The 10,867-nt window shown below is 38.0% G+C and overlaps 1 protein-coding gene across 2 annotated transcripts in view; it reads left to right on the forward strand.

Annotated features, from left to right (window-relative positions):
- dmrt1 (doublesex and mab-3 related transcription factor 1) overlaps positions 1 to 5,420 on the forward strand; it is a 34,570-nt gene extending 29,150 nt beyond the window's left edge. For both annotated transcript variants that reach the window (XM_042488673.1, XM_042488674.1), the window contains exon 6: positions 5,207 to 5,420. In XM_042488673.1, the coding sequence (XP_042344607.1) occupies positions 5,207 to 5,367 (161 nt within the window). In that variant the 3' untranslated portion in view covers positions 5,368 to 5,420. The remainder of the gene's footprint in view (positions 1 to 5,206) is intronic.
- Positions 5,421 to 10,867: the final 5,447 nt, after the last annotated feature.

Here is a 10,867-nt window from a genome sequence, read left to right on the forward strand (position 1 = left end):
CAGAAATGATTGCGCCTTCATTCACTCCCTCCCTCCTTCTCTTAACAGGACAAGTGGGAGGTTAAAAAAGCTTCCTTTTGTTATTCCACACAAAGACTGTTTAATAGTTTGGAAATCTTATATAGAGTGCTGAGTGACTGGGAATAGGGCAAAAGTTCATTCATCAGAATAAACTCTCTTTCAACATCACCAGCAGGTGATGTTTGTCCTGTTACAAGCTGCTTTTTTGTACGCAGCCTTGAACCTCAGTTAGACTCATGTTTTACACAAGAGTTTTGCATGTGCAGTTATCACCACTTACAGCTTAAATATACAATATCAGCAGAACGGTGCTAGAACTGCAAGTCTCATGATCCGAATTTGGGAATGATTTTGGCAGGTTGGTGTCTTAAAAAAAAAATCTAGATTTTTGTGATGTTGGTGCCATGAACTCAATAACTTCATACTATTAGTGACTTGTCTTCTAACTGTTTTGTTTCCCATAGCTTTACTATGGTTGTATGTGTAATTGGCAGTGGTGGAAACTACATACTTTTATTTAGGTATTTCTACTTAACCTCATGATTTTCATTTTATGGAACTTTATACTTCAACGTTATGACATTTCAGAGAGAATTGTTGTACTTTTTAGCCCACTTTATTTATTTCATAGCTATAGTTATGGATTACTTTTCAAATTAAGATTTCATAAAAAAAAAAGAAACAAACAAACATATAATCAGCTTAGAAAACACAAATTAGTCCTGGATTAAACCAGTGCCTGGTCTTATTTGGCCCCATTGTTGTGTCTAAGATATCTATGGATTGTTGAATTTTATATAATGAGTTCACATAGTTTTATTTAGGCCGGGTCTACATGTATACCTTTTTTTTTTAAATCTTACCACAAAATCTTTGTTTTATGAAATATTCTCATCCATACTAGAACTCAAATACAACTCCAAAGACTTACAGCCTTAGCTGTAGGGCACCGATTGAATGTTGTCAGTACTGCCAGATATTGATTCCCATGAAATCAATTGGTGCAAAATTTGGTTCAGACAAAAGACAGAAGTGAAGCAAAGTGCCCCAAAGCTGGAGAGCTGGCCATGGACCTCTGTCTGCTTCCTATTGAGCCGAAACTATTTAAAAACAGCCTAATGTCACTTATTCCACATATTTGTCAATTGTGTCTAAACAGACAGTGGAAGAGACGACCACACACAAGCACGCGCACACAAAATATTTATACATTTTAATTTTCTATTCATCAGGTGGACAGGAACAGGACTATAAATGATAACCTTGCTCTATGACTGCTGGATGTACAAATAATTAAGTGTTTGCTAACCGATTTGATATATCCACTGAGAAGTTGATGATATCTCAGTGTTGTGTTCACGACTTGTAAAGAAGTGATAGCTTGACTTGTCAATTAATAATTTGTGTATCAACAGAAAATTAACAAAAAATAAGTACTTTATTAAGATTTTTTTCGTGCAAAGTGTCAGTGAATATGTCTCTGTTTTCATTCATTTCATAATAATTGTACATTGAATATTTCTGGACTGTTTGGCAGACCAAAGAAGCAAAAAGATCTGAAAATTCACTTGTCTTTTTTTAGATAAAACAATAAATCCAACAAACAATAGAAAATGTAACTGACAGTGAAGATTATGTGTTAATTGTCTTATTAGCTGCAGTTGTAGTGTCATTAACAGGTGCTTTCTGGTGTTTCAGCAACATTAATCTGTATTAAACAGGAGAGCAGGGGACAGTCGGATGCAGCAGAGAACATGTGTACAAGCAGCGTGTCGTGATTTAACATCTGCAGTGAAGTTAACACGTCCAGTTGCTTTCAGCCTTTAATTACACATCATAGATTTCCTGCTGATGAACAGGCAGAGAATTAACAGTGAACAGGGGCTAATTCACAGCAGCTGCTCTCCTCCACCCACATGCTGTTATTGCTGTACAAGTAGACCGCTGAGAGCAAGGCGCACTTAGCTACACAAACATTAGTATTAACGATTGGGCTGCCAGTTTGGAATTGGTGACAAACTGCAGACGGGCAAAAATTGGAGTCCGAAACCAATCAGGAAGTTAATGAGGAGAAAAATTACTCCTCTTCTCCCCTCCCACCACTGCTGAGGAGGAGAGAGAGAGAGGGAGAGTTGGTGGTGGGTGAGGGATGAGGAAGCATGAGGGAGGCAAATGAAGAAGTCAGAGGATTCTGGGAAACACCGGACAACAGTTTGTGCCAAATTTGAAAAAAATTCCCTCAAGATCTTGAGATACTGTGTTCACAAAAATGACACAGACAAGGTCACAGGGACTTTAACCTTTGACCTATGACCACCAAAATATAATTAGCTCATTGTTGTGTCCAAGTGAATGTTTGTATCAAGTTTTAGGAAATTCCCTTGAGGTGCTCCTAAGATAGATGTACAAATATAATACCTCCAGCTTCAGCTATTGACGGTGCAAGGCAGACAAATATGCCAATATTCCTCATGGTCTCCCTCTGTTGTTGCTGGCTGCCGGGTGTTAGCAGTCCTGTGACTTATCCCTCCACCACTAGGTGTCTCTCAGCTCAACTGCCTGAGTCTGCGCCCTGGTGGTGTATGCTGTGCACTACATATAGATACTATACTATACTACAAAAAGAGTAATGCTGTACTTAAGATGGCAAAACATATCGTTGGGATTTCTAAATATCCTGGTATTCTATGATACTGCCCAAGCCTAGCCTACAGGTGCTTTCACACCAACGTGCAACCGCCTCCTTACAAGAGCGTTTCCCCAAAAAGCAAAACATTTAAGAAAAATGACAAAAAGTTACCTTGTACCTTGTTTTCAAAAACTAGCTGTTGACTCTATGCTCCATGGCTGCCATAACAGGGGGGTGGTTCAGTGAACATGGCAGAAGTGCAAGCTTATAGCTGCATACTGTAGCAAAATAATGGAAATCACCAAAATAACCAGAGATTTGGACAATTTACCAGTCAAGAAGGAAATGTTATCCATGATCCAAGTTCTTTTTCTTGTTGTCCTTACAAGTTGTTAGTGCTACGACTTCAGGCACTCAAGACACCAACATTACAAACTTTTCCATCTTCTCCTCTGTCTGCCTCTGTGGTGCCTCCTGCTAACCTATTTAATCGACCAAAGCCAAAAATTTGTATCATCTGAATGCCTGTACAAACACAGTGTTAACCAGCCTGATGTCTGCTGCCCTCTCAGTGTTGTTAGTGTGTGTGCTGCAGCTGTAGATGAGTGTTAAAATGGGTGGGTGCACTTACAGTAGCGCTCATGTAAACTGTAAAAGATCTTTTGTGTTCAGTGTCTTCCCTTTTTTTTGCTGACTGATGCAATTTGCTATAAATCCCGAAGAGTCATTTTACTGTGCAGTCATATTTATATCAGGTGAACAACACAGAGACGACCATTTATTATGCAGCGCTGATGATACGACTTTTCTCTGTCTCACTATAGTATTTCTCTTCTCCTTTTTATTTACTTGCCTTACAGTACAAAGTACGACATCTTTTATTTTATGTCTTCTACCTACACAAGGCAATACACATTTATCATATTAATGACTTTGAGGAGTATCCAAGAAAAAAGATTTGTAGCTCAATACCGCAAAGAGAAGTGAGCGATGTGAGGCTTATTTACTTTTTGAATACATAAACATACTTTACAGTAGTGCTTTTTAATGCTTTTTGCCCATAATTCTGATAAGTAAATAATATCCCAGAAATGGTATTTTACCACTTCAACACATTTTGTAATGTCCTGGTTTGTAGAGGGGAGGATTTTGAAATCCCACTGGGGACTAGATAGAAAACTCAGAGATCAAAGTACGTCAGATTATTTTTTCCCAAAGAAGATTTCTGTCATTTTAGGTAGTTCCTGTCATGCTGATGTATGTTAAGTTTATTTTCAATTAGTTACAAAAGTGAAGTAGAGATGCACCAATTGCAATTTTCTTGTCAGATTATGATTTCTTTAACAGTCTGACCTGCCAATACCATTTGTGGCCAATGCTGATTTTCTTTCTAAGAACTATCTTTGACAGCATAAACAAAAAAACTTTTCTTTAAATCCACTGGAAACTTGACTTGAAATAGTAAAAATAGATGTCTGACATCAAAGATGAGTGTCTCGGTAAGCATCCACAAAAATTTGATTAAAAATAAATAAATTCATAAATAGTTTAAAAACAGCTTATTTGGCTGCTCAAACCATTTCTCAAGATTGTGGGGGTGTGATCAGATGACAGCTCCCTGTCAGCTCATGTAATATTACTTTTATATTTCGCTTTTAGTCATTATCGTTAAAACGTTTTGCTGCCACAGAATAAATTCCAAATCTATCAAATTGACCATAATTGGTTAAAAAGTTAACTAGACTAACTAGCAGGCCAGTGTAGACCACACTTATTTGTGTTTTGAATGAGCCATACCTCCCAGAATAAAGCCTCCTGTCGAGTGTGAGTTTTTTGAAACCTCACAAATTAAGTGTAAGCGACCCTTTGCGACATGGATCTGAATAAACTTGGGCACAGCATCACGTTTGATGTATGTGATATCACCTACTGAATCGAAGGCGACAACCTACGAGCTCTGAGAGAGGTCATATTAGAAAATCTGCCAATTCAGCTCAATAGGTTGATTGGTGTATCTCTAATAAAAAAGGGTGCTTGATGACATGATTGACAGCTGTGCGTGTCGGTCGCTGTTCTTGCGATCAGTGGCGTTGCTCACAATTTGTCGGACGGGCGTATGGGATGTCCTCTCGTTGCATTCTCCTCTGCATCACTATAATGACACACGACATGAGAATTAGCACCACCAGCTGTTTTTTAATCAGTGCATTTGACTTGTAATATTTGCATAACAATAGTGGACGGAAACATTCATTAAATTTGATTTTATTTTGCTGATTTTTTTGTAAATTTGGTGAAAATTTGTATTCGAATGTAAAACTATCGACTGAGAAAATCAAGATGCAATGAACCCTACAAACGGGATAGGCACACTCCAGACAGTCTTTCATGTTATTGAAAAGTTACAGAAGTTGTTACCAGCCTTCTTTTACACCTACACACACACACACACACACACACAAATGTACAATCATTGTGTGACTGTTGGGTTGTGTGTCCCCTAGCGTCCTCAGTGGATCTCTGATCAGGACTCTCTCGTCTGTCTCGTTTTTGCAGCCTTCTCACCCAGCAGCATGACTGCGGGTCACGACTCCACCCTGACCTGCAGGTCCATCAGCTCCCTGGTTAACTCGGATGTCAGCGCTGAATGCGCGGCCGGCAGCGTGACACCAAACTTCACTGTCAACTCCATCATCGAGGGCTACACCTCCAAATAAAAAAAGCTAAGGAGAACTCAACACAACAACATAGCAAACGCTGTTACTGCAGATTTCTTCTGTTCCTATCCAGGAGGCGTACAATACAAGGTATTTTCTGTACTATAGTTGAAAATACAAGTCGTTTACGTATTTTAGCTCTTTTTTAGCCGTACAACACAAAGTATTTTCCATACTATAATTAAGAATACAAGTTGTTTACCTATTTTTGCTATTTTTTAAGCTGTTAACTTTTATTTGAGCCAGTTCACCAGCATAGAAGGTGCTTGCAAAGTTTTAAAAAAAATGTAACTGGAAGAAAAAATCACAAATAACAACATGCAAATACTTGACTTGAGAAGCACTCTCCAGAAGATAAAGGTGACTAAACATACAAAAAGTAAGTCTCTTGATATGGGTAATCAGGATTAGACCAAATTATTCAAACAAGACAGGAGTTAATGTCTATTTGTAAAAACGTGCACTTGTTTTCCTCTTCTGATGGCAACTTCTAATGCAAAGCAAAAAAAATAAGTGAGGCAACATGCAAAATAATGATATTAAAATCCTGTCTAGCTTACAGTCAAATTGACCAGTGCAGTTTTCACACAGAATGATTATTTAGATATTTGTGGACAATCTTTCAACAATCAGAAAATGGACTTAGTGTTTGCTAAGATATATTTTTTGAGCTGGAATCACTGTTTCTTCATCTCAAGCATTTATTTAGTAAATGTTACAGGAGAAATAGGCCGAGTGCCGGCACTAGTTTCTTTTAGTTTCCCCCTGGTTGACATGCAGTAATACTTGTAGCACACTTTGTAATTATTAGTTTCAATAGTTTGTTTTTTGGTTCAGTAAACGTATTGACAAAGCTGAGCCCAATAAAACTCTAAATAGAAATTGTGTCCAAATTTATAGACATCTTTTGACCTGCAACACTTGAACATACGACATGAACGACAACCAGAAACTTTTAGAAAAGATGCTAAAATAGCATGAAGTTATTTCTTTTAGTATATCTAAGTGCATCACTGAATTGAAGTTTAGAGGAGAAAACATCTCTGAGTTTCTCCTCCAGCAGAACAACGAGCGACTGGAGGGTTAGCGGAGAGAAAACAGGCAGGTTAGACATGAATCATGTTTCCCTCCGTTGCGTTGGCGTGTGATGAGCACCGGCTGCTTATTTATGGCACCGATCCAGTGGCGTCGTTTATTCCACAAAATTTGCATGTCTATTGTATATTTAACCCCTTCAGGCCAGGAGGTTTGTTCGCTGTGCACGCGGGTCACTGTTTACACACTTTAGTACGGCCTTGTAGATGCAGCAGAGACTGAGCTGCTGGATTTGTAGCTGTGATGTGTTGAGCTGAGACAATTAGTTGATTAAGTGATTTCAGTAAAATGCAACCATTTTGAAAGCCAATTCGGGGAATATTTTTATACTTTTAGCTCCTCAAATGTTAGTATTTGCTGATTTATCTTGATGTAAAGTAAATTGAACATTGTTGGGTTTTTGGACTGTTGGCATGTCGCCTTGATATCTGGGAAGTTTTTCATTGTTTTCTGATGTTTTGTAGACAAAATAAATAATTCATAGGGGTTTTAGTCACCAGTTTCATCACAATGCAATATTATATTGATTCTTTGGACAACGATACGATATTGGCTGATGTTATAAAGTCTGCCATGATATGATTTCGATTCAATTTGATTCCTGTGATCGATGTGAGACAATATCAGGTGGCCATTTTGTACAATCTGTTAAAGTAAGCACTCACCCCTTGCTTTTTTGCTTTTGGCCATGAAATGAACTAATGAAAGTAAATCTTTGTTGGCCTTTTTTTTTTGAGTTGTATTGTTTTTGTTAATTAAAAAGAACAACTCAGATGAGATTTTGCCAACTTTTCTGCCTTTGTGAAGCTGACTAGTGCACTACTGTACTGCATATTGTTGATGTGTTTTGTGTTTTATGGAGATTCATTTCCAACTGCATGCTTTGAAAGTGTTTATTTGTGTTTGTGTTTGAATAAGACAGCAACAAAAGTAATTTGGAGTCCTGGAGTTTATGTCGCTACAAGTTTTAGGGGAATAAAAACGCTGTGAAGTGATGGAGTGTAAATGTGATGCTGGAAACAACAATATAAAACAGACAAAGAAAATTACTTGTATTTTCTTTCTGCTGCGCTGTGGGAACATTCATTGGATTCTGCCCCATCTGTTGTAATCAATAACGTGACCATCTTGTTTTTTTATGAAACGCACTTACTCTTAATTTCATCCACCAGTGGTTTTAGAGAGAAGAATGTGGAGTTACCTATAAGGCTTTGACATTATAAATCACCTCTTGAGACCAGATTGTACAGCAGTATCGATTGATCCTGATATATCACAGAAATTTACTGTCACTTCTGTTTTCAATTAAAGATACAATCAGTCAGATAATGACTTAATTGGATTTTACAGAAGATTGAGCTTTATTGCCCCGTGCTTTACGAGTTTAGTTAAGGAAGGCCATTTTATCACAGTTGTCAGGGGCGAGCGGCTGCCGCTTGCCTTGTCCTTCTGTAGCTGCTGCTGCTGCCCCGCTGTACAGCGCAGGGGAGAAAGTGTCACAGGATTGGTTTTCCTTGAGCTGCCTCTGCCTCCATGAATCATGCCCTCCCCATAATAGATAAAACCTGCTCGGATCCCACCGTGACACCTCCGGGTGGAGTGATGGCCGCTCGATACAGACAGTGTTGGAGGAGGACGCAGTGAGCTCAGAGGTGGAGAGAGAAACTTAGATTATATATTCAAATCTGAGGGCACCACCCTTAGCCCAGACGATAGCCGAGGCTGGAGGGATTATGTTTTTGGGTTATCCGTCCGTATGTCCGGCACATAGACTGTATATAAAGATGGACAGCACGCCCCCACTTACCACGGCTATGCTTAAGTGAGGTTAAAATGTCAGAGATATGGGCGTTGCCATCTTAAGATAGTGATGTCATTGAGAGCCAGTCTTCTGCGTGTGAAGCATTTGTGTTTTTACAGACATAGATGTAAACTTCACTGGTGCGTGTGGCGGTATATCTACTTTAAGACTGGATTTTCAGCTCACCTGTTTAAGATGTAAAGAAAATCTGGTTGTTTTACACTCAAGGAACTATAGTTTTTAGCAAGCTTGTCCAAGCAGCAAACTCCGAGACAGAAAAATGAAGAGAATGCAAAAATGCCAGAAAATGCATTTCTTTTAATGGCCACTTGAGGCTGACTCCAAAACAGAGGAACGGCAGTTTTTGGCACCTCTGCACCGGTTTAATTTTTCAGCCTCAGTGGTTGCCGTCTGGTAAATCCCCATAAATCTCAATGTGGAAATGTCAAACTCTACAGCAGAAGTAAACATGTTTACAGCCTGGTACAGAAACAGTTTTGGTCTCTATGGCTAATTTGTAGGGCTTTACCCTGAAAGTCGGAGGCTCAAATCATTAGTCAGAGACCCTCATTCGACTGAGATTGCTTCAAGTCGAGCAGAATACTTCTGCGGACATTCTGGTCTACAGATTTTGTTGCAGAGTGAGTGCTTTTGACTTTCATGCTACTGTTTGCAGATGCGGACATGCAGGCAGCAGCACAGAGGGAGAGAAAAACTACATTTAAGGTGAAGAAGTGGCGAATTTAATACGATGCGGTCTCTGACTTTTATTGATATGTAGTGTCAATGTAGATGCACGATCGGTCATTGGCACAGTGAGCGTGCTTTAATGCTGCTGTCATACTGAACTTCCTGCCGAGCCCTGTTCAAACTGAAACATTATGAGATAAAATAAATTCTCTAAAGAGTTATATTAATTTGTTTTTTGCATTTGATTTGATATGTTGGTATTAAGTTCAATCTGCTCAAAGTATTGAGGATTTTAGTTCTTGGTATCATAATAAAAAAAAACTACTCTTCTTGTTTTACACCTGAAACCCTTTAAAGTATCTTCAATGATAATTTTTCCCAAAACATTTGTGACCTCATATTTCTACAGTGATTTTATTTCCTATATATCAAAAACATCATTTAAGTCATATTCAGACATATTCAGGGTCTTCGGTGAATAAACATTGTAGGTTGAAACACACAAAGATTTTCTACAAAAGAGTTTGTGTTGATGGATCTGAGAGGTTCAAGGAGTTTAAAACATTTGATTTATGATGAAAAAAGACAAAAAAAGGAGTAAGATCTGGGTTTCTAAAATGTTTGGAGGGTGAAATTAAAATGTGACTAACTATTGTCAGCACCTGTGTCAGCCAGCCTGATTGAACCAGGTGCCTGCAGTTTCTCATCAGGAGCTTATAAAAGCAGGAGTGTCTCTGCAGCTCGAGCACTGAAGAGAAATTAGGGGAAATATCTGCATCTCCACAGCTCTCACCTTGAATTTCACCTTCTCACTTTGCATGTTGGAGTGAATTTAGAAATATTTCCAGCGAGACTTTAGAGTTCAGATATTTGTGAACGTGAACATCTGTATGTCCTAAAGTGAAAATCCTCACATCACTTTGAGTTGTAAAAAAGCAAAAACTGGAGCTGCTCATCACAAAATGAAATCAGAAAAAAACACAAACTGTTAAAGAATCTAAGGGGGTTTATATAAAGACACAGACATCAATTAATTGGGAGTGAAAAAACAAATGTTGGAACAGCAAAGTCTGGTCATTTATGGCACCCAAAGAAAAACAAATTGCATCTAACAAATAAATACAATGTTCTTTTTTACTGGTATGATGAATTTGGTGGCATCATGCAACTTCCATCATAACTCCACCCACCTTCAACCTGAGCCAAATCTAATCAGCCACAGCAAGTGAGAACACCTGTGAGGGCGTGCAGAGTGTCTCTACACAAGAGACACATGAAAACAACAAAAAGTTATTTTAAAAAAAAAGTTAATACCATTAAATTGAATCGTCATGACAAGTAAATTTTGTCATGCCAGCATATGGAGATGTTGCACACTGTGATACAAAATTAAATAAAGCAAATGGAGCAGGGATATAAAACACTTTGCCAGGTCATACTGCAGTTTTGCAGTTTTATCACAAAAAGGAGCATCTTGAAAATTAAGATGCCACATTTTTTTAAGCAACATTAAATTCTTGTGGACATTTTCACAGCAAGAGATGAAACCTGAAGATTGAAATTCAATCTGTCTACTTACACTTCAGGGATCTTTTGTCAGTATAGTGGAAACTGACTAAAACAAATCTAGATATCCATGCATGATCTACATGGAAATCCACATTTACTGAAATACTATACTTAGTACAATTTTAAGGTACTTGCACTTTACTTAAGTACTCCATGCATTTCAGAGGAAAATATTGTACTTTTTACGTCACTATATTTATTGGAAAAACTTAATGTACTTTGCAACTGCAGATCAAAAATACACAGTATAATTTTAGAAAAATGATGATGCATTTAAGAGATGGATGCATATATGCAGCAAGTATCATAATATTATCATAGTCTAAAGTCATCAAAAACGGCTGC

Source organism: Plectropomus leopardus, chromosome 6, assembly GCF_008729295.1.
Source record: "Plectropomus leopardus isolate mb chromosome 6, YSFRI_Pleo_2.0, whole genome shotgun sequence".
Lineage (NCBI taxonomy): Eukaryota > Metazoa > Chordata > Actinopteri > Perciformes > Serranidae > Plectropomus > Plectropomus leopardus.